A 20,818-nucleotide genomic window follows, 5' to 3' on the forward strand; every position below is an offset into this window, starting at 1 on the left:
GTCACCCTTGAAGAGCTACTAATATAGGAGCATGCTGGAAGCACAGCCCACGCGGAGCCAGACGGCGTACCACGCCACGCCGAAGAAAGCCCTGACGAGGCATATGGGCGTGTCAGTTCAGATGTCCTTACAAGGCCTACAGCTCACTCGAGAAGGCAGAAGGACGCACCTACGAGCCATAGAAGCCGACAGCGAGGCGGACCGACCCGTCCGATTGGACGACGGGCGTCTCCCAGCCCTCGAAGAAGCGGTGGTCGCCGAGCATGTCGATGCGCGAGAGCTCCCAGTTCTTGCCGTACACGCGGCGGAGGCGCGTCTTGACGCTCGACGTGAGCGGCACGGACCAGAAGTCGGCGACGGCGTTGAGGACGTCGCGCACGGTCACGCCCGTCAACTTGACGATGCCGATCGGAGCGAGGTTGCCGCATTGAAGGTCAATCGACATCTTCGTGCAAGCCGGGTACGTCGCATAGTCGTTGACGGCGCCAACGGTAAACGCGTTGATCTTATGCCCGTTCGAGTCGCCGTCCCCGTCCTTCCAGTACTGCCAAATCTCGGCCATGTCGCGCTTGACGTTGACGCAGTCGACCTTGTTGAGCATCGGGTGGTGCGCGACCCTGCGACCCTTGGCGAGTGTCTTGACGAAAGGCTTCTTGCGGAATAGCTTGGCGTCGAGGCGCTTGTCCTGGTAGTCGCGAAGACGAGACGAAGCGTCAACCCTGCTCGCTTCCGCTTGACGAAGCGCGCCGCACCTGCACGAGCGCTTGCCACTGCTTGCATACCGCGGAAGCCTTGCGCAAGCCGCCGTAGTCGAGCTGCGCGAAGATGACGAGCGTGACCTCCTCGGGCAAGCTGTCGACGGGCGAGACCGCGGGCGGCTTGTTGAGGTGCTCGGCCGTCTTTCCAGAGGTCGAAATTTCTTCCGAGTCAGACGTGTGAGACGTCACAGCGGTTTGAGCGAAGGCGAAGTGGGAGAGGGAGCGAAGGGTGTCGACGCAGAATCGGTCGAGGTTGATTGCCGCTTATCCGCCTCTTCGCCGACCATCAAGTCTTTGCGGTGCTCGAGACAATTCGGCAAAACAACGGAGTTGCAGAAGGGCGAGCGAGGCTCGAGACGAGAGCAAATGGAGGAGAAGGAAGACGACAAAACGGTGACGGCGACAAAAGCGTCCTACGCGGACTCAGACAAAGACAGAAATACGAAGAGAAGAAGAATGGAAAGAGAGATCGAAACAAGCACGTTCTCCACCTCCGACAGGTCTCCCACCGATCCGACGACAAGCCGCGCGACCTCCCTCCTCCGCCCTCGCTAAGCCTCTGTGCCTTCCCCCTCCTTCTCAGCGCGCGCCCACAGCGCCCCAGATTCCTCCTCCCCCTACTCCACTCCTCGCGTCCTGGGTGCCCGCCCTCGCGCGCACAGCAAGCATCATCCTCTCAGCGGCATCGCGCTTCTTCTGCTCGCGAAGCGCCTCCTCGCGCGCAGCGTTGCGCATCGCGAGCTCGCCCGCGCTGCCGTACCCGCCGCCCGAGGACGAGCCGCCCGTGCTGCCGTCGCTCGCGCGGCCGAACGTCGGCGAGGTCGACGAGGTGGTCCAGATGACCGAGGGGAGGGGCGCGAGAGCGGGCTGCGGCGCGCTGGGCGGAAGGGGCGAGAAGGGCTCGAATAAGCGCGTCGTGTACGAGCGAGACGAGTGAGTCGCGTACGAGGCGAGCGAGGGCGGCGGAGGAGGCGGGATGGGCGAGGCGAACGGCTCGAACGGGCGACTGGCTCCCGAGCTGACGGCGCGGAGCGTCGGCTCGGAGCGCGACGTGGCGCGCGCGAGAGCAGCGACGTCGCAGGTCGCGACCCCCTCGCTACTGTTGCTGGGAGGCGGCGCCGAAGCGGGATGGGCGAAGTAGCCGTCGACGAGACCGATGTCGGATCGCAGCTCATTCGGCGCAAGCGCAGGAATGGACTCGGCAGTGATGGTCGTGCCGGGCTGAGCCAGGTAGGCGGCGCGCTGCGACTGGATCGTGAGGATGTGGCCGAGGTCGTTCGCGAACGGGAAGCACTTGAGGCAGATCCTGCGGCACGAAGAGAATCGCGTCAAATCCCGCCTGCGAACGGAGATCTCACTTCCGAGCTCACTTGCGGCGGCGCCAGTTCTGCAGCAAGCGCGTCAAGCGAGAGCGAGGTCAGTCACAGTCGGTTTGAGAAGGTCCACCAGTGACGATGTCTGCAAGGAGCGACGTACCACAAACGCGCAGACACCGCACTTCCAATCGCCCGCCTGAACGATCATGGGTCCGAAATTGCCCGTGTTGACGATCGGCTGCGCCTGACCCGCGACAAGGTGCTGCGGCGGCGCGAGCTGCTCGAGCGAGGGCACGCGGCCGTTGTGCAGCTGCGCGATCTTGGCCGTGTCGGACGCCGAGAGTGGGTACGCCGCATGCGCCGTGCCGAGCGAGGCGGTCGTGGGCGAGAGAGGCGCCGAGGACGCGTGAGCGGGCGGCGAGGCGTGCGAGTGGAAGGTGGTCGAGGCGCGCGACTGCAGCGCACCTGGCCCAACGCTGTGCGTGCGCGTCGTAGGTGCGGAGATGTACGTGGGTGAGACCGGCGACCTGAGGCTCGTGTCGAGCGGGACGAGCGGGGGCGAGTGCGGGAGACTGCGCAGCGGTGTCGGCGGCGAGGTGGCGACGAGCCTGCTCGACGTGCGCACGCGGCGGCCTTCGTCGTATCTCGACGAGAAGGCGGGGAACGACTGGGTCGGATCCGCCGTAGGGAAGCGAGCGAGCGGACTGGAGGGCAGACGCGCGCGCTGAGGCTGCGGCGAGAGGAGGGCGGCGGACGAAGCGATCTGCGCAGGTCTCTCGACTGCAAGCGGAGTCGTGCGAAGGCTGGGAGCTAGACAGAAGGTGAATGAGTCGTGGCGAGCCGGATCGAAGAGCGAGGTGCCGTGCGCCTTGCGAAGGTCGAGCACGCCCGTCCTGACGGAAAGCTGCTCGATGCGGTCGTCCTCGTCGGCGCTGTCGTCGAGCCAGATGCCGAGACCGTGCTTGGTGCGCTGCTTGTAGGGCGAAGGAATGGCATCGTCGAACGAGGGGAGAAAGACTTTGGCGTCGGGCGACAGGGTCCGGTCGTGGTAGTTTGGCTCGCCCGCGCCACTGCCGAACCGACTGAACTCGTCCACGTAGACCTGTCCCCTGGGCGAGAAGTGCTCGATGCGGGCCGCCGCGTCGAGCGGCGTCTGCGGGGCGACCTCGTCGCTCGACGACGAGCCGAAGCTGGTATCGGGGCTCGTGTCCGGGCTCAAGCTAGTGTATTGAGGGTAGCCAGTCGAATGCGAGCCGCGCTGCCTGCAGCGCGGCGACGCGGTCGAGGCGAAAGCGAGCGAGGAGTGGGGGGTCGAGCGGAGCGAGTCGAGCCCGAGCGAGGGGAGCCAGGGCGGCGAGGTAGCGTCGAAGCGAGGACGGCTGGAGAACTGCTGCGCGGGCGCAGAAGGCGAGGCGGGCGCTGCTGGCCCGAAGAAGGGGACCATGCCCTAAGGAGCGAGAGGAGACGAGCGGGTCAAAGTGTGTCAGCGGGCGCGAGACGCGGTGCACAGGGTTGAGTGGCTTACTGCCCGTCGAGGGAAGGCGACCAGGCCGAGCGAAGTCGTCTGCGAGGAGAGCGAGGTGAAGGGAACGAGCGAGAGGGGAGAAGCCGCGCGAAAGCCAAACCGCCCTCGAGCCCCCTGTCGCTCGACAAGAGCCTTTGGACGCGGTGCGAGCACCAGTTGGAGGTCGGTACACAGTCAACAGAGCTCGAGAGGCACCGTCACGTGCCGCGCCGAACGACAAGGGCGTCTCTCAGCGCCGCGAGATGCGGTGTTGACGGAACTGAGTGTCCTGCAGGCCCGCACAGAGCAAGTCAGCAGTCAGCAGAGCTGGAGAAAGGCGGGAAAGACGGAATGAACTGGAGAGGCGTACAGGTGAGGGCTTCTCTCGCTCGTACCTACAGGAAGGGAAACAAAAGCAAACCGAATATGCAAGCGAGAATGTCTACGCCCTGTCCATGATGCCTGCATCGCACCTGTACTGCCCGTCCCCTCCCGGCGACCCGTCGGGCTCGACGAGCGCCCACAAGCCGTTCTCGCGCAGGAGCTGGGCCTTCTTCCCGCCCGTGGCATAGTTGGCGTGGACGACGCACGCCCTCGCGCCGGGCTCCATCCCGCCGCCGTTGAAGAAGCGCATGCCGGGCGGGAACGCGTCAAAGGGGAGCGCCTCGGTGCGCACGGGCTGGTGCGGCAGCGGCGCGCGCAGCACGTCGGCGAGGTACGTGCGCGTGAGGCTCGTCGAGAACCCGGCGAGGTCGGTCGAGGCCCACTGTGCGGCGCACACGTGCTGCCCCTGCGTCTGCGCGAGCGCGAGGCACGACTTGCCCGGCGCGGGCTTGCCCGTCGAGGGGTCGAGGTCGAGCTCGGCGTCCTGCAGGAGGAAGAGCAGGTCCTCGACGTCGCCGCTCCCGAGCGCGGCCATGAACCGCTCGTGCGACGTCTCGGGCAGGAGCGCGCCCGCCTGCTCGGCGAGGAAGACGGCGGGCCCGAGCGCCGTTGCCTGAAACGACGGCGCGCGCGCGCCTGGGCGCTGCACGCCGCCGAGCACGACCTGCGGCTCGCCGAGCGGCGACGTCGCCGGCGAGACGGCGTGGAGCATTTTGCGGCCCGTCTCGAGCGCCTCGGTGAGCATCGAGATGTGGCACAGCGCGGCGTTTCGCCACACCTCGGCGGCGCCCGCTGCGGGCGAGTATAGGAACGGGTCCTGCGGCTCGCCGGTCGGCGTGAAGACGGGCGCGGCCGTCTGTGCGCCGTCGTCCGACACGCGCGAGTAGAAGAAGCACGCGCACGGCATCGTGTGTGTGCCCCAGGCGTTGCGCGTTCGTGGCGACATGTCGGGCGCGTAGACGATCGAGGGATGGGGCCCGGTCGGGCGGTAGTAGTGCGAGAGGAACGAGTTCGGGTTCGACAGCCTGAATTGCGAAGTGTGAGCGCACGAGCGAAAGCAAGAGGACACGGACGAGCGCACCAGACGGCATCGTTGTCGACCAGAAGCACACCCTTGACGCCCTTGAACTCTTCTGCATGGAAAGGCCCTTCTTCCCAGTCGTGCTCCATCATACGGCGGAGCACCTCGCGCGCGTCGTCCTTGCGCGACTCGGGGTCGCTGCGCTGCGTGTGGACGAGCGCGCCGATGAGGCTGCTCATGACGGCCGTGCGCTCGAGCATGAGGCTCTGGTAGCGCAGCGTGCCCCAGGGGATGACGGTGCTGCCGTCGGCGTTGGGCACGGCGGGGTCGTCGGGCGGGAGGAGGAGGTCGAGGAGGCGGAGGTTGGCAAAGATGTCGTTCTCGAGCATCTGCTCGACGGCCATGAGCGCGAGGTCCTTCTCTGGGTCGTCGTCGTCGAGGGCGTCGGCTCGCTCGACCTCGGCCCAGTCGGTCCCCCTGACGAGCCAGGTCACGACGCCGTGGTCGCTCAGCTCATGCGCGAGCTCGTCGTCGCTCGTGACGACGAGCACCTTGGGCACGTCCGCGTGGTCACGCTCGCTCTGCGTGAGCTCGTAGGGCTCGCCGTGTGCGCTGTGAGACGGCGGTGCGGCCCATCGCGCCTTGTAGCGGAGGAAGCAGAGCCAGTTGAGGAGGAGAGGCTTGAAGGCGGGGGTCGCAAGAGTGACGAGAAGCGTGTGTTCTGGCGGCGGAGCGAGGTGCGGCAGGACGGGCAGGAGCGACGCGAGCGACGTGTGGAGCGTCGGGAGTGTCGGTGGGGACGACGAGAAGAGCGGGGGATGCGTCGCGTTGGACGAGCCCGCCGAGGCTGCTGCGACGAGCGCTGCCAGCAGCTGCACGCCCACCAGCACCGCTGCTGCTGCGCGCATCGCTGGCTCGCGGCAGGAGCGAGGACGGCCCGGCGTCGGATTCGCGGAGTTGCGACGAGACGCGTCGACGGGGACGACCCAGCCACCGCGCTCAGCCTCCCTCGAGGCGCGTTCTTGAGCGCGTCCGTGTGTACAGCACAGTAGCTCGGCAACAGTGCACGGTCGAGCTGCAGCACTGGCGGGGTGTGGGCGTCGAGAGAGAATATTCGCAGTGCCACTTGGGAAGGTTGCGAGTGCGGGTGCTGTACGCGTTCTGGAGAGCAGCTGGGGCCCTCAGGCTCGTCGTGCGGGTCTTGCAAGGCCAGGCGAGAGTTACACGTCGACACGCCCGAGTCGCCGTTGCCGCGGACGCGTCTCTGTGGTCGCCTCGCTCCCACCCTCTCCCACGCCTCCGCTCTCCCTCTCGCACGCCAGGACCATGCGTGCCGCCACCCTCTTGTCCGTGCTCGGCGCAGTCGCCGCCGCATCCGCATCCGACGTCGCAGACCTCACCGCCTCGACTTTCGCCGACACGGCCAACCAGCCCCTCTCCCTCATCGAGTTCTTCGCGCCTTGTGAGCCTGCCCGCGCTCTGACCCGCTCTCTGGAACCCGTGTGCACGCTGCCTGCGCCTCTGCACCCGCGCATACGACGAGGGGACGTTGCCATCCCGAGGCTCCACGTCCCTCCTCGCGCTTATGAAGCAGCCTCACAGCGCGTCTGACGCGTCTGTGCCGGCTGGGAACACCCCGAGTAGCTCAGAGCGTCTTGCTGACGAGTCTGCACGCTCGCAGGGTGCGGCCACTGCAAGGCCCTCGCGCCTCATGTACGTGCACCCTCTCATCACCTCATCGCCGCCACCCCGCTGCCGGGATCCGATGCACCGCACAGCACGCGCACTAACTCGTGCACACGCACCGTGACGCAGTACGAGGAGGCGGCGACCATCCTCAAGAAGGACAACATCCCCATCGCCAAGGTCGACTGCACCGTCGAGACTGAGCTCTGCTCGTCCCAGGGCGTCAACGGCTACCCGTGCGTCTCCTCGCAACGCTGTTCGAGCTGTTCAGGGCAGCAGCGCGATCATGTGCTAACTTCTGCGCTTTTTCGGCTTCTGCAGGACCCTCAAGGTCTTCCGCAAGGGTGTCCCAACCGACTACGCCGGCACGCGCAAGACGGATGGCATCGTGTCGTACATGAAGAAGCAGGCGCTCCCGGCCGTCTCGGAGGTGACGGCGTCGAACCACGACGAGTTCAAGACGGCCGACAAGGTCGTCCTCGTCGCGTACGCCGACGAGTCGGACAAGTCGACGCAGCAGACCTTCCGCGACTTTGCCGACATCTACCGCGACGAGTACCTCTTTGGTCTCTCGACCGACGCCGCCGCCATCGCCGCCGCGGGCGTGACCCCGCCCGCCGTCGTCATGTACAAGACGTTCGACGAGGGCCGCAACGACCTCGAGGGCAGCATCGACGACGAGTCGCTCCTCGCGTTCGCCAAGGAGCACTCGGTCCCGCTCCTCGACGAGATCTCGCCCGACAACTTTGCCATGTACGCCGAGGCCGGCCTCCCGCTCGCCTACATCTTTGTCCCCGCCACCGACTCGAAGCGCGAGGAGATCGTCAAGGCCATCGAGCCCGTCGCGCGCGAGCACAAGGGCAAGATCAACTTTGTCTGGATCGACGCCAACAAGGTGCGTCGTCCGTTGAGTGCGGGATTATCGGACTCGTCGTACTGACTCGCCGCTCCCGCACAGTTTGCCGACCACGCCAAGTCGCTCAACCTCCAGGAGCCGACGTGGCCCGCGTTCGCGATCCAGAATATCCAGGAGATGACCAAGTTCCCGCTCGACCAGTCCAAGACGGTCGACCACGCCACCGTCTCGGCCTTTGTCAACGACTTTGCCGCCGGCAAGATCTCGCCCTCGATCAAGAGCCAGAAGGTCCCCGCCGTCCAGGACGAGCCCGTCTTTGTTCTCGTCGCCGACGAGTTTGACAAGGTCGTCGCCGAGGACAAGGACCTCTTCGTCGAGTTCTACGCGCCGTGGTGCGGCCAGTGAGTCTTTCTGTCCGACCTCTCGTGCGCTGTCGACGGCGACTGACCGTGTTTCCTCGCCGCGCTCAGCTGCAAGAAGCTCAAGCCGACCTGGGACTCGCTCGGCGAGCGCTACGCCAACGTCAAGGACAAGCTCACCGTTGCCAAGTTTGACGCGACCGAGAACGACGTCCCCGCGTCGGCCGGCTTCCGCATCTCGGGCTTCCCGACCATCAAGTTCAAGGCGGCCGGCTCGAGCGAGTGGGTCTCGTACGAGGGCGACCGCTCGCTCGACAGCTTTGTCGAGTTCCTCGAGGCCAACGCGACCAACGACATCAACGAGCCCGACAACCTCGAGGCCGAGCTCGACGGCGAGACCGAGGTCAAGTCGGGTCGCCACGACGAGCTGGTGCGTCGCGCTCTCGTCCTCTCTCTGGGTCGGTGTGGCTGCTGACTCCTCTTTCCTGAGCAGTAAACGGCGTTCTTGCCTGACTAACAGAAGCAGTCCGCATGGTTGGTAGGAGCGGCGGTCGAGTCGTAGCAGCAGCGGCAGCAGCAAGGAGGCGCGCACGTACACACTTTCCTCCCACATTTCGTCCCCTCTTTTTCCCACTCCCTCTCTCATTCTCTCGCATTCTCATCCTCTGTGCAGTCTTGGATTCCTCGCTGTGGAATAGGTTTCGGTTGCAAGCAGCGTCTCGACTCAGGACTTTAAGCGAGTGCGAGTGATGCTGGACCATGCTATGCTTCACCCTTGAACAGGATCAACTCTATCTCGAGGAGTACACAAACATATCAAAGCATGCGTGCAGTCAAGCGAGGTCGCGCCGCCATTTTGACACTAGAAGACGCTGGCTCGGGTCGGGAAGGTCAGCTCGACACGCCGTTACTCGATTGGTACGAGCCCGCAGGCCGTCAAACTTGGGGAATGAGCCGAGTGAGCGAGCGTGCAGGCGAGAAAGCAGCGAGAGGTGTCGGGAAGGCGGGAAGGGCTCGCAACGCTCGATAGGTGTAAGATGCGCCCGAGCGTCGTCTCCTCGTCATACTGCCCGACTAGCTCAGTTCGGTTAGAGCGCCGGCCTTTGCAAGGTCCGTACCGGGAAGGAGCACTGGAGGCGAGGCTCAGTTGATCTTGTGTGGTGCGGAACGGACGGTAAAACGAGAAGAAGTAGCAAGTCCGAAGAATCCTGGCAAGACAGCCTTGTGCAAGCACCGAACCTGAGACAGGGCACGCCGTTCAGCTTCGCGCAAGAAGACACGGCGGAGCGCAATGCGAAAGAGGCGCACATGCACGTCAAGGAGTAGCATGTCGCAGGGGCTGGTCGCCGTGCCGAGAGTGCGCAAAATCATGCACAAAGCACAGCTGGTACCGTGCCTATTGTGCGAGCTGTACAAGTCTGAAGTCTGATCTGACAAATGTGGACGCAGGCGGGGAGGGGCAGCAGATGAGGAAGAACGTGGTGATAGCGTGATCAGTACAAGCGGCCACTGGACCCCTGAGCTGAGGTCCTAGATCGCCTGAACTTGGTCAAAAGCATGTTACTGACCTGTGTTGACGTCCAGGAAGGCTGAAGTGGAGAAGCAGCATTGCTCCGGCGCATGACCCTGCGCCCGGACAGCAGTGCAGCGAGGGGCCGAGCCAATGCGAGAAAGGTCAGCGTTCTTTGCCCAAATGAAAATCTCACGCGACCGTGTGCTTATGTGCGTAGAGAGTGAAGGTGCGAAAGTGTCGGAAAGCGAGGCGGAGGAAGCGGGGACCAAGCGCTGTGGTTGGGAAGGTCAGCTCGACACGCCGTTTCTCTATTGATACGAGTCCGCAGGCCGCCAAAGTTGGAGAATGAGCCGAGTGAGCGAGCGTGCAGGCGAGGAAGCAGCGAGAGGTGTCGGGAAGGCGGGAAGGGCTCGCAACGCTCGATAGGTGTAAGATGCGCCCGAGCGTCGTCTCCTCGTCAAACTGCCCGACTAGCTCAGTCGGTTAGAGCGCCGGCCTTTTATGGAATAGCCGGATGTCGCGGGTTCGACCCCCGCGTTGGGCGAGTGCCCTGGAGGCTCAGTAGAGTCCCCAGCAGCCTCGAGAGAGTCTGCCCTTTTGCCGCCCGCGACGGGTCAGGCGGCTCCTTTTTGCACCTTCTCCCGATAGCAATAGCTGTCGCTCATGGGTACGCGACAGCAGAGGGGCTCAGCCCCTGTTTTCGGCGAGATACGAGCGAAAAGCAGACTTACGACAACCTCGAAGGTCTCGAATACGGCTTCTGCAAGTTCCCAAGTGGGTCCCCGGAACCAGACGGCGGTCAGCGTGTTGTTTACGATAGATCGTGCGCTCGAAGGTCGGTCAGCTTGACTGACCTGAATCCAGAGGGCGACAAGTTGCCGATGGTTCTTCAGGAGATGCCAGTAAGCGTTCCCGGCGTTCGTTTCGGGTCAGACGGCCCACAGACCTTGTAGAGATGCATTCCTGCCCCCTGGTACACTCTCGTGGCCGTCGAGACAGGAAGTGACCGACTCTTGAGCGCCTGGGAGACAGGAAGTGACCGACTCTTGAGCGCCTGGACGTGGGAGCCGTTCAGCGAGGAGAGCAGCTTCAAGCAGCGGCCGTAGAAGCGGGACGAGCATCGTCGGAGCCTTTCAGACAGCTCGAAGCACCGATTCAAGCAAGCCTGGCTCGTCACGCCAGCCAGGGAAGCGGGTACAAGGAGGACGAGCGGAGCGTCCGTTGTCCGACCTCCTCGTTGTCTCATCAGGTCGCACGACAGCTCGTTTAAGGCTTCCATCGTCAGCAGCAGGGTGTCCTCGTACTGCAGGCAGGCGTCTGACTCAGTCTGCACGCCGTGAAAGCGGAGTCATCCGCAAGTACGCTTTCCTCTTTGCTCTCCTTCCGTGTTTCTCGCTCCTTTCTCACTCCTGAAGCCGCTTTTACGCTGAGCACTGGCGGTACCTAGCATTCCGGCAGCAGTATGACTGGCTGAAGGTGCTCAGTTCGCCTGCTGCGCGAGAGCGTACAGATGGCGATGCTCCAGACTCCACGCCTCTCAAGTTCTCACCCTTTGCTGCTGCGTGCTGCTGAGGCTGGATTGCATCATTCAATAGCCTGAGGCTACAGCGGCGCGCCCGCGCCTCAAAGCGCTTCTGCTGCTCCTCCCGCCGTACCCGCGCCCGACCCAGCAGGCGCCGGCGTCGCCCTCTTCGCCGACGCCGCCGCGGCACCGTCCGGCCCTGCACCGGTTGCTGCTGCACCAGTACCGGCAGGCGGCGCTTTCCGCTTCTTCGGTCGCGGGAGGCCCGCCCCGCCGCCGCCAGGTCGCGCGCCGAAGCCGAGGCGCTTGAGGGTCGACATGGGGAATTTGGTGCTGCGCGGGCGGCGGGTAGGTGAGCGCGGGATGAGAGGTCAAAGAAGGAGTTGGCGCACCGGCAAGTCGAGCAGACGGGCAGAGGTGAGCAAAAGACTGCGATGTGAAGCGTCAGCGGCGAGTTAGCGAACGAAAAGGGAACACGAGACGCACTCGAGAGACACACGGAGCAAACGTAGCCGATGTCGACGATGCGGCGGTGACAGAAGCACGCCGCGCGGAGGTCGACCTGCTCCTGCTTCGGCTGCGCGAGGTTTTTGTGCGCGAGAGGCCCAGGGAGGAAAGCCATCTGCGGAACGTGTGACATAAGCAGAAGCGACGAGATGAGGGACCAGCAAAGCGCACGAGGAGGTACTGCAGCAGAGCGGCGCGCCGTTCGAGCTTGTAGTAGGCGCCGCTGGTCAGGTGCGACGCCTGCTGGAGGAAGACGGCGTCGGGGCCGTAGACTTTGCACACGTCGATCTGGATGTTCTGCGTAGCGCAAGGGCGTTAGCACGGCTGCTTGAAAGGCCGAGCAACCGTGTGCACGAATGTCTGAAGAGGTGATGACCTACATTCTTCTGCGCGGTGAAGATGCAGTTCATGATGGGCACGTATTGCGAGCTCGCGTCGGGCGTGACGCTCAGCACTACGATGCGCGGCTTGGTCTTGCGAGAGGCGGCAGAGGTTGCGGAAAAGGCGTCGGTCGAATTCAGGCGGTTGATGTCTGTCGGAGGGACGGCCAGTGAGTCGGGAGAATCGAACGACGTGCGCTAGGTAAGCGGCTGAGAAGACTTGACGCACGACAGAGCGCCATCGACAAAGCGCCGACTAGGTTTGAGCCTGCGTCGGAGTGCAAAGTCAGCGCAGGCGGAGCGATGCGAGCGCAGAAGCGTACCGCCATCAGGCTCCTCGGGCATGTCGCCCATCATTTCCTTGACGCCTGCCGTTAATCGCTCATCCACGATGCGAAACTGCTGGTAAATGTTGCTATCGGACGCGGCCGAGGTCGAAGTCGATGCGGCCGAGGTGGGGGCGAGTTGAGACGAGAAGAGCTGGCGGCTGCACGCAATCAGTCCGGGTGTCAGAAGCAAAGTCAGCATCGTCGCTGCGCGCTATCGCATGGTCCGACTCGACTCGTGCGCACCTTCGCCCGGGGCCTGCGCCAAACACGGCGATCTCGTTCTCGTGTCGCAGGGCGAGGTGGGCGTTGCAGAAGACGAGAGTGTGATCGAGAGCTTGCTCCAGAGACAGAGCATCGCCCGCTTCTGCCCCCTGCTGCGCGCATTGCGCCCATGCGACCGGATTCAAGTCGAGCTGATGAGGAGGACGAGGGGGTCAGCGGTCGCACCGAGTGCACAAGCGATAGTTCGAGACCCACGATCAAGCACAGCAAATCTCCTGTAGTCCCTTGTCCTGCCATCCTAGCGAGAGCGAAGCGAGCGTTTGGGACGAAGAGGCGAAGCGGGGAGGGGCTCTTCCTTCGACCGCTCGCTGCATGAGCCGACAACCCCCTGGGGCGGGTTCAAGACCGATCACGAGCTTTGGCTTCGCTTCTCCCGCTGCTGCGACCTCAAACCGACCTGCTCGAGGCGAAGGCGAGGAGGGAGAGCGGAACGGATCATCGAGGTCGGACAAGGGCAAGCAGCGCGCTCTGGAGGACGCGAGAGCACTCCATGGTTTTGAAGGGCGCTCAACGAGGCAGGCGGGCGCGAACGGCCCTGCTTTGACTGCTGTGACGGCAGCGGCGAGGGCTTTCATGCGTGAGCACCCCCACTTGGCTTCCTCGCACGCCCAGCACTCACTCTATCCGCCTGCAGCTGCTCGAGCTGACGAACCGAGAGCCTCTCGAATGCTCGAGCCGGCGCCCGCTGCCCGAAGAGACCCGATGAAACCGTCGACTTCTGCTCGTTCCGCGCGTCCCGACGTCTCGCCTTCGACGCAACCCGCGACAAAGCGTCCGAGGCGCGTGCTGGCTTCTCAAGAGGAACTGGACGAATGGCAGAAGGAGGCGTCATTGTCAAGGCGGCACAAGGTTGAGATGGCGACGGCAACGGGAGGCGGGTCAAATACAAGCCTGACAGCTCGGGCTGGGCCTTCAGCAGGTAACTACCGATGATCTATGTTCTGCGCCATGGTCGCTTACGCACGTGATTTCTCGGCAGCTCGACCACCCAACAAGCCGCCAGAGCCGCTGCACTCGGTCTTCGCCTTTGCCTCTCCCGCCTTCAAGCCTGGACGGCCGGCTTCTCCTGTCGTAGCTGCATCGGCGTCGGCGTCGACGCGTGACAAGAAGTCAGTACACGCACCTGCTGTTCATCGCCTGTCCTCGTTCGTCCCGAAGCCGCGCACTTCGCCAGCTCCGCCTCGACCCGCCGCTCCCGCAACACCGAGCGCGCAGCGTATGACGCAGCTCTTCCCGGCGCCGAGTGGCGCAAAAGTCAAAGCGGAGGGCGAGGAGAAGAAGGCGTTCGGCATCCTTGCCCGTGCTCCGCCTGCACCCAAGGTCGAATCGACAGAGGATGAAGACGAGAACGGCGATGATTGGAGTCCGAGGAAGAAGAAAGGTGGTCTTGTCGCGTGCGTCTCCTTTCCTTCATCCTGCGTCACATGACGGCTTACTCATGACAGCTGACTTTAAACGATTCGCAGCTCCGGCATTGCCGCCCGCGCCTCTGCGCTGCTCGCAACCGCCCGCACCGAGCAAACACTCTGGCTGCACGACATGTCGCGCCGCGCCGCCTCCGCCGGTGCTCAACCTCTGACTCGACTTGCAGAAGCGGTGCAGCCCGCTATCCGCCTCATCGTCGTCAACGTGCCTTCCTTCGGTTCAGACGGGGCAGACTCGTTTGTGTCGCCTGACAGGCGGCGCGTCCGGCGGACGCTCCTGGCCAACTGTCGTCTCGTCCTCTCGGACACTATCGGCGCGAGCGAAAAATCGCTCGCCGTATCGCCCGAAAAGGACCTGCAGGGCCTCGTCCTGTTCTCGCTGCACGAGCGCCCTACCACGACCGCTTCTGTCCCTCCCTCATCGCCCCCGAAGCGCCGCCCCTCCTCCTCGTCGACGTCAACCGCGAACAGCCCTCGTACACTCTTCATTCCGACAACACCGCCCGACCTCCGGTTGCTTGCGCAGCCCGGAGCGCAGATTTGGGTCTGGGAACCCTTCCACGAGGTCGTGCTCGCCACCGACCCGACGCAGTACTGCATCTCGGCTTCCCATACTGCGAGCACGACACAGCAGGCGCCGAGGGAGGGCGTCAAGAAGGAGGACGACGAAGAAGGCGACGAGATGCGCGTCGAGTGGGAGACGGGCGCACCGGACGAGCAGGCGCGCGCGCGCGAGGACAGCCGGCGTCGTGCGCGCGAGGCGGATCGAGAGCGGAAAGGACTCGTCTGCGGGAGGTTTGCGCTGGTCGTCTGAAGCGAGGGGGATTGGGCGGAGCAGGTCCGCGGAAGGACGGGTCCGGATTCCGGCGGGCAGTCTGCAGTACTTTTGTTGTCACATTGCGCAGCTTTACAATCTTTCTGCGGGACGAGGAGAGTTGCCGGGTAGACGACAATCGCTGTTATCGCTCCGTCCCCTCGTCGCGATTCTGGCTCGACGGCTTGACGAGACGCCGCGGCCATGGGAGACGAGCGGTCAGAGGTGGTCGTGCTGCCTGGGCGGTCTGCCCGGTCCTGCACGGAGGTGCGTCTCTCTCCTTCGCTCGACCTCGCGGGTTCAGGCTGATGAAGCGTGTCTGCAGTGCTCACGCCGCAAGACGGCGTGCGACAGGTCCGCGACGGTTCAGAGACTCTTTCAGACGCCATTGCTGACTGCTTCGTCTGCAGGCAAGTGCCATGCGGAGCTTGCGTCAAGCGCGGTGCCGCTTCGAGCTGCACCGCCGCCCCGAGCAAGCGTAAAAAGGCCAAGTACGTGGTTGCCAGAAGCCCTGACACTCTTTCCAGCTGACGAGCGTATTTGAGCAGTGTCGACACGGCTCGCGAATTTAACGAGCGGCAGCAAGGCGCCCTCGAAGAGCTGCGACTCTTCCGCCAGACGCTCGACTCGCTCAAGGCCCGCCTTCCTGCACTCGAGTACTTTGTCGCAAACTCGACGTCGGTCAAAGACGAGGACGCCGCCGAACTTGACGCCATTGTCAAGGCATTCGGCGATCCTGTCACTCAGCTGCCGGCCTCGGGCGCGTCGGACACGGCGCCGCCGCCGCTCACCTCCACCTCGACCGCCGAGCCGCCGAAGAAGCGTGCGCGTGTCGGCCCGCCGAAGCGTGACCCGGACGAGGGCGAGGCCGCCGCTGTACAGGCTGCGATCGACCTCGAGTTTCATTCGCTCGGACGGCCACGCGTCTGGCACGAGTCGAACGTGCGGCCCCAAGCCGACGCTTACGACGGTGCAGAAGACGGTCAGGTCTCGCCCAGGATCCGGCGTGCGGTGCTTGCGCCAGACCAGCAGCCCGAGTCGCCCGTTGCCGCGTTTCCCGATGCGAGGTCCCTCTTCGACGCGTCGCCTTTCCCGGAACAAGAGGACACGATCTTCCGACAAGGTCTGGAGCGCTTTGGCTTTCATGTGCGCTGTGTCCATAGTCCGAGACCGTGAGCAAGTCTGACTTGCAGGTCCCGCAGCACTCGGTCGTCCATGCCCCGACTTTCTATCAGCAACTCGCCGCCTTCCGCGAGCTGGGCGACGATCGCTTCGAGCGCAGTTCTCTCGCATGGCTCAGCCTGTACTTCGCCCTCCTTGCGGTTTCGGCCAAGCTCGTCGAGCCAGAGCAGCAAGACGAGATGGGCTGGAGCGAGGCCGAGACGAGCGCCAACGCCTCCAGATGGTTCTCGTGCTCAATCGCGTGCTTGTACCGGTTCAACTTCCTCCAGTGCCACGACTTTTCGTGCCTGCAGGCCATCGCGCTCCTTGTCCTGTCGGGCCGTGACGCCGGCTCTGCGACTCTCATCGCCTCGCTTCTCTCGTCGGGCCTCTCGATTGCGCAAGACATGGGCTTGCACCGTCTGATCTCGGACGAAGCCTTCTCCGCCGCGACGAAGGGGCACCCAGCACGGGCAAAGGCGCAGGCGCTGATCGAGCGGGAGATCCGCAAGCGCGTCATGTGGGCACTCGTGCACAGCGAGTGGTTCGCAATCCCGTTCAAGGGCTACTCGCTCCTGTCGAGGCTGCAAATTGCGACGCCACTACCGCTGAATGCGACCGACGAGTACGTCTCGTTGTTCCTCATGCGAGGCTCAAAGATCTGACGTGCTCTCCCGCAGGGACCTCGCTTCCGGCGAATCCGTCAACCGATCTGCCGACGAGTACACTGTCGTCTCGTGGCTGCTGCAGTGTCCGTCTACACCATTCATCCGTCCATTACGCTCCGCTCACGCTCGCTTGCGCAGACGTCGAGATCGGCTCGCACATGGCAAGCGCATTCGACCACGCCATTTCCGACAAAGCTACGGCTGCACAGGCATACCAGTCGTTCCTCGCCGCGGACAAGCAACTCGAGGCGCTGCTCGGCAACCTGCCAAAATGGCTCGATGAAGACGGGACGGCAGACCTGCCTCTCCCCGTCGATGTGCGTTTCACGCACGAGCCGTATCGTGCGCCAGGCTGACAAATCACTCGTGCAGGTCATGCGCACTACCTTCCTCATCTCGCTCCGCCACAAGATCCTGTCCATCCACCGCCCGTTCCTCGCCAAGCCCTCGCGCGCAAACAGCTACTCCTTCTCGCGCCGCCGCGTCATCGAGTCTGCCCGTGCGATTCTGCGCGAAGCTCCGCGCGCGCAGGGCATCCGCATCTGGACGGTTCTGTACCACATCTCGGTTGCGAGCTTTTCCCTCACGCTCGAGCTGTACGAGCAGCTCAAGCAGCCTTCCGACGACGGCGATGCGATCCGCGACGAGATTCACCAGGCGTTGCCGACGCTTGAGGCGCTCAAGCAGGCCAGCGCGATAGCCGAGCGCGGTCTCGGCCTGGTGTTGCCGTTGCTCGCAGACGAGCAGCGCATGCGCACCGAGGGCGTCTCGAGGAAGGACAAGCGCAAGGTGCGACGCCCGCTGAATGCATGCAAAGTGCTTATTGACGCTTTGCATTGCAGGGCAAGGCTAAGAACGTGACTGCAGGCCCCGTCGGTTCGACGAGCGGCGGAGCAAATGGCAACGCGCGCTCCGCCGCTCCGAGCGCAAGTCCGATCTCTGCGGCACCTTCCGTCCTTCCCGACATTTCCGCCTCCGTCTCGCCTTTTGCAAGCCCTTTCTTCCTCGGCCAATCGCCCGACTCGTCGGCCGCATACCCCTTTACCGCCACTTCCCTCCCCTACGACCCGCATGTCCCAATACCGGTCGGCGGTCCCGGCTCGATGGGCGCAGCTGGAGCACCCTACGGCTACCCTCCGGCGCCAGCGCACTGGATGTACAACGAGCAGTTCCTGTACTCGCAGCTGAGCGGGCTCGACGGGTCGGCCGAAGGATTCGCTCCTCCTGCAGCGGGGCCGTCCGCGCCGTTCGGCAGCGGAACCGGCGCTTTCGCTGGTCAGCCCACCGCAGGCGCGGCACCGCACGGCTACGGGATGCAGGGCGGAATGGGCGCGTGGGGCATGCCGGCCGCGCCCTTCGGCGCCGCGCTCGGCTGGGATTGGGGAGCGCAGACTGGCGGTGCTGGCGCTACTGGCTCCGTTGATCAGGAGGGCGACGGACACGGCGAGCTGTAGGCTGGGTCCTCTCATTGGTGCCTATCCGAAGCTCTTTTCGTGAACGATGAATACGAGACCGTTTGAGATTGTGCGGGTTGCGATGGCTGCGAAGGCAGGGAGTACAACAGATTCTATGTGCAAGAGAGTGGTACATGACGGCTGTGCTCTCAGCCGTAGAGCAGCTCGAGCCCCTTCTTGACTCCATCCAGGTCGCCCAGCAGCCCGATGTGCCCGTGGCTCGACTCGACCGTCCCCTGCAGGTGGTACATCCAGCGATCCGTCTCGGGCTTGCCCGTACGCGCGCGGCCCTCGACCTCGGGGTCGCCTGGCAGGCGCGTCGCCGACTCGTGCAGGACGATGCCGTCGCCCGCAGCCCAGAGGAGGCGGTCGTACCCTTCTGCGGCGATGTGCTCGCGGTCGGTAACGAGCACGCCTCGCACAGTCGGTGTGCGAGAGGAAGTGAGGACAGCGATCGGCGGGTAGAGGTGCGCCTTAGCCGGGTCGTATAGCCGCACGAGGTCCGCCTGGAACTGCGAGTGGCCAAATCATGGCCGGTCAGCATCGCCCACAAACGCATCAGGACTTGCAAGTGGCGCAACACACCTCTTTCGCTCGCCGCAGCGTGCTGTCGAGATACTTCTTGACCGCCGTTATCCCCATCGCCTGGCGCCTAAGAGTCTCGACTTCGCCCTGCGCCGCCGCGTCACCGCCCTCCGCCTGCCCCATCCGCTCGGCCACGTCGGCAAGCGTCTGACTCAGCAGCTCGCCCGCGCGGAGCGCCTCTCCCTCGCCGGGCAGGCTCTGCTCGCCCATGCTGCCCGGCGCGCCGACCGTCGGGACAGGTTCGTGCCCCTGGCTACGGCGGCTCGCTGAGCGCGCGAGCTCGCGCGCCTTGGCCTCGGCGATCGAAGCGGCGCAGTCGTCCGGGTGCGAGAAATCCATGCCCGCTGCGACGGGGGAGAGGGCATAGGTGGCCCAGGTCTGAGGGTCGAAGAAATCGACGGGTATAGGTTTGCCCGAGGGCTCTTCGAAACAGCCGCGGAGAAGAGAGTGTAGAGGGATCGAGGTGGTCTGAGAAGGCGACATCGTCGCTGTGAGAGGAGAAGGGCGAGGCGACGACGATGAGGAGGAAGATCGGTCGGACGTGACGGGTGCAATGACAGGCGCCGGGGAGTCAGGCGGGGTGGGAGCTGCGTCGGTAGCGCCTATTGATGGCACCGGGGGCGGCAGGGTAGGCGAGGTGAGGGAAGCGGTCTCGAGAGCCGATTCGTTTTGCTCGGCCTCGTTGTCTAGCGTGCTCGGCGGCGGGAGGAAGTAGAAGCCGCTGCGCCAGGCTGTTCAGGCGGCTCGTCAGTACAGCTTCGAATTGCGCAGAAAAGCCGTCGCAACGCACAGAAGACTGTCTCAGGACTGCCAATCTTCTGGTTGAAAGCGACGCCGCCGCCGAGACGAAGCGGACCGAGCGTGTTGATGCAGCCTTGGAACGGCGTTCCGGCAAAGAGGATGCCGCGCACAATGGTCGGGTCGGGCGCTGACGCGAGCGCATGCAGCGCAACGAGACCGCCCATCTGGAAAGGGTGCGCATAAGTCAAGAGCGTTGCCCGGCGTCTGAACTCAGACGCACCGAATGCGCGATGATCGTAGCGCCGAGTCCCTTCCCATCCGGACCCTCTCCTCGGAGCGCGCTCTCCTCCTTGAGCCTCTGTAGCTTCTCCAGCAGGAGCGCCGACGAGAGCTGCAGAGATCGACGCCAGTCGTAGCCGAAGGAGTGGAAGCGCAGCGGAGGATGCAGCGGGTCGGTCGTTGTCGGCACCGATGACGAGACAAAGGGGAAGGAGCCGTGCGAGGGGTGAAGCTGGGCGGCGGACAATTGCTTCAGGCGATCCCTGCTCCGAACAAGACGGTGAGCGCCTAGCCGTTACCGCCACGGAACGCTTCAACGCACTTCAGTTTGCGGCCGAGGTCGATCCACCCGCCAATGGCGGTCAGCATGTTGCCCGGAATGACCTTGTCCTCGCTCTTGATCTCATCCTCCTCGTCAAGCCCGAGTCCCAGGTCGACCTTGCGGATGCCGAACCCAACCTTGAGGGGTAGCCATATCCGCTTGTGTGTCTTTGCGTCACGCAGGACGGACCCGCGGTACCCGCCGAGCATGACGACATTGCCGTAGAGGTCGGCAAGGGCGTCTTGCGACGACGAAGTGGACGGTCGCGGAGTTGCGCCGGCAGCGCAAGGGTCCGAGGGTCGTCGAGGCTGGGATTCTGGGTCGGAAGAGCGGCGGGGGAGGGAAGGCTGTGCGGTGGACGGGCGGCGGGACGCAGGGTTGCTCCGCACTTCGGGAGGAGTGGCCGGAGGAGAAGCGTCGTCTTCCGAGTCGTACCCCTCCGGGCCGAAACAACCGACGCCGCCAGTTGCTCGCAACGGGTTGACAGAGCCGATCGTGGGCGGATGGAGCGAGCCGAAGGAAGGGAGAGAATCCATGATGGCGTGAAGAGCAGTGTTCTGCGAGCTGGACGTCAGCTCTCGCTCGTCGCGCGGCAGTGAGCGACTAGTCCTCACTTCGCGATGGTCGGGTGGTGCTATCGTGTAGGCCCGCAGCTCGTCGGGGAGTACAGGATCGGCGTCTCCGTCGTCGGCCCCTTCCGCACGACTCGATGAAGACGACCCGCCGAGCCTCTGCGGGAGGCGGTCTCTGAGCGAGCCCAGGGTGCTGCTCGACGACGAGCTCGAGTTCTTGCGGATCGAGATGCGCCGCTTGACCTTGTCGAGGAGGGAAGACGATGCCGAGGTGCTCGCGCTCGGAATAGACGAAGGCGCGCTGCCGGTGTCGCTCAGCTCTCCAGGTGCACCGGGCATAGGCAACGCCATCCCGTGCTCGTGGATGCAGAGTGAAGCGAC

General features: G+C 64.5%; 6 protein-coding genes across 6 annotated transcripts; 2 read left to right on the forward strand and 4 right to left on the reverse strand.

Annotated features, from left to right (window-relative positions):
• Positions 1–169: 169 nt before the first annotated feature.
• On the reverse strand, positions 170–3,518 carry JCM10292_006552 (uncharacterized protein; the record flags this gene model as incomplete). The annotated part of the gene is made up of 5 exons (XM_076651843.1): positions 170–685; positions 753–899; positions 1,419–2,064; positions 2,129–2,145; positions 2,235–3,518. 5 exons carry the CDS (start codon positions 3,516–3,518, stop codon positions 170–172), a joined length of 2,610 nt encoding a protein of 869 aa, XP_076502625.1.
• A 502-nt stretch (positions 3,519–4,020) lies between these two features.
• Positions 4,021–5,891, reverse strand: JCM10292_006553 (uncharacterized protein; the record flags this gene model as incomplete). Its single annotated transcript, XM_076651844.1, has 2 exons — positions 4,021–4,987; positions 5,044–5,891. The coding sequence occupies 2 exons, from the start codon at positions 5,889–5,891 to the stop codon at positions 4,021–4,023; spliced, it is 1,815 nt and encodes a 604-aa protein (XP_076502626.1).
• Positions 5,892–6,309: 418 nt separating this feature from the next.
• Positions 6,310–8,359, forward strand: JCM10292_006554 (uncharacterized protein; the record flags this gene model as incomplete). The annotated part of the gene is made up of 6 exons (XM_076651845.1): positions 6,310–6,445; positions 6,665–6,696; positions 6,799–6,905; positions 6,991–7,564; positions 7,628–7,926; positions 7,996–8,359. 6 exons carry the CDS (start codon positions 6,310–6,312, stop codon positions 8,357–8,359), a joined length of 1,512 nt encoding a protein of 503 aa, XP_076502627.1.
• Positions 8,360–11,020: 2,661 nt separating this feature from the next.
• Positions 11,021–12,654, reverse strand: TFB4 (TFIIH/NER complex subunit TFB4; the record flags this gene model as incomplete). The annotated part of the gene is made up of 9 exons (XM_076651846.1): positions 11,021–11,252; positions 11,312–11,348; positions 11,406–11,541; positions 11,598–11,723; positions 11,807–11,958; positions 12,036–12,074; positions 12,130–12,293; positions 12,379–12,548; positions 12,613–12,654. 9 exons carry the CDS (start codon positions 12,652–12,654, stop codon positions 11,021–11,023), a joined length of 1,098 nt encoding a protein of 365 aa, XP_076502628.1.
• Positions 12,655–13,365: 711 nt separating this feature from the next.
• On the forward strand, positions 13,366–17,938 carry JCM10292_006556 (uncharacterized protein; the record flags this gene model as incomplete). The annotated part of the gene is made up of 9 exons (XM_076651847.1): positions 13,366–13,811; positions 13,884–14,636; positions 15,066–15,146; positions 15,204–15,801; positions 15,858–16,441; positions 16,497–16,567; positions 16,623–16,801; positions 16,857–17,273; positions 17,327–17,938. The coding sequence occupies 9 exons, from the start codon at positions 13,366–13,368 to the stop codon at positions 17,936–17,938; spliced, it is 3,741 nt and encodes a 1,246-aa protein (XP_076502629.1).
• Positions 17,939–18,087: 149 nt separating this feature from the next.
• On the reverse strand, positions 18,088–20,788 carry JCM10292_006557 (uncharacterized protein; the record flags this gene model as incomplete). Its single annotated transcript, XM_076651848.1, has 6 exons — positions 18,088–18,450; positions 18,524–19,254; positions 19,314–19,488; positions 19,545–19,806; positions 19,866–20,422; positions 20,480–20,788. The coding sequence occupies 6 exons, from the start codon at positions 20,786–20,788 to the stop codon at positions 18,088–18,090; spliced, it is 2,397 nt and encodes a 798-aa protein (XP_076502630.1).
• Positions 20,789–20,818: the final 30 nt, after the last annotated feature.

The sequence above is a fragment of the Rhodotorula paludigena genome, assembly GCF_050403205.1.
Source record: "Rhodotorula paludigena JCM10292 DNA, Rt_paludigena_JCM10292v1_ctg58, whole genome shotgun sequence".
Lineage (NCBI taxonomy): Eukaryota > Fungi > Basidiomycota > Microbotryomycetes > Sporidiobolales > Sporidiobolaceae > Rhodotorula > Rhodotorula paludigena.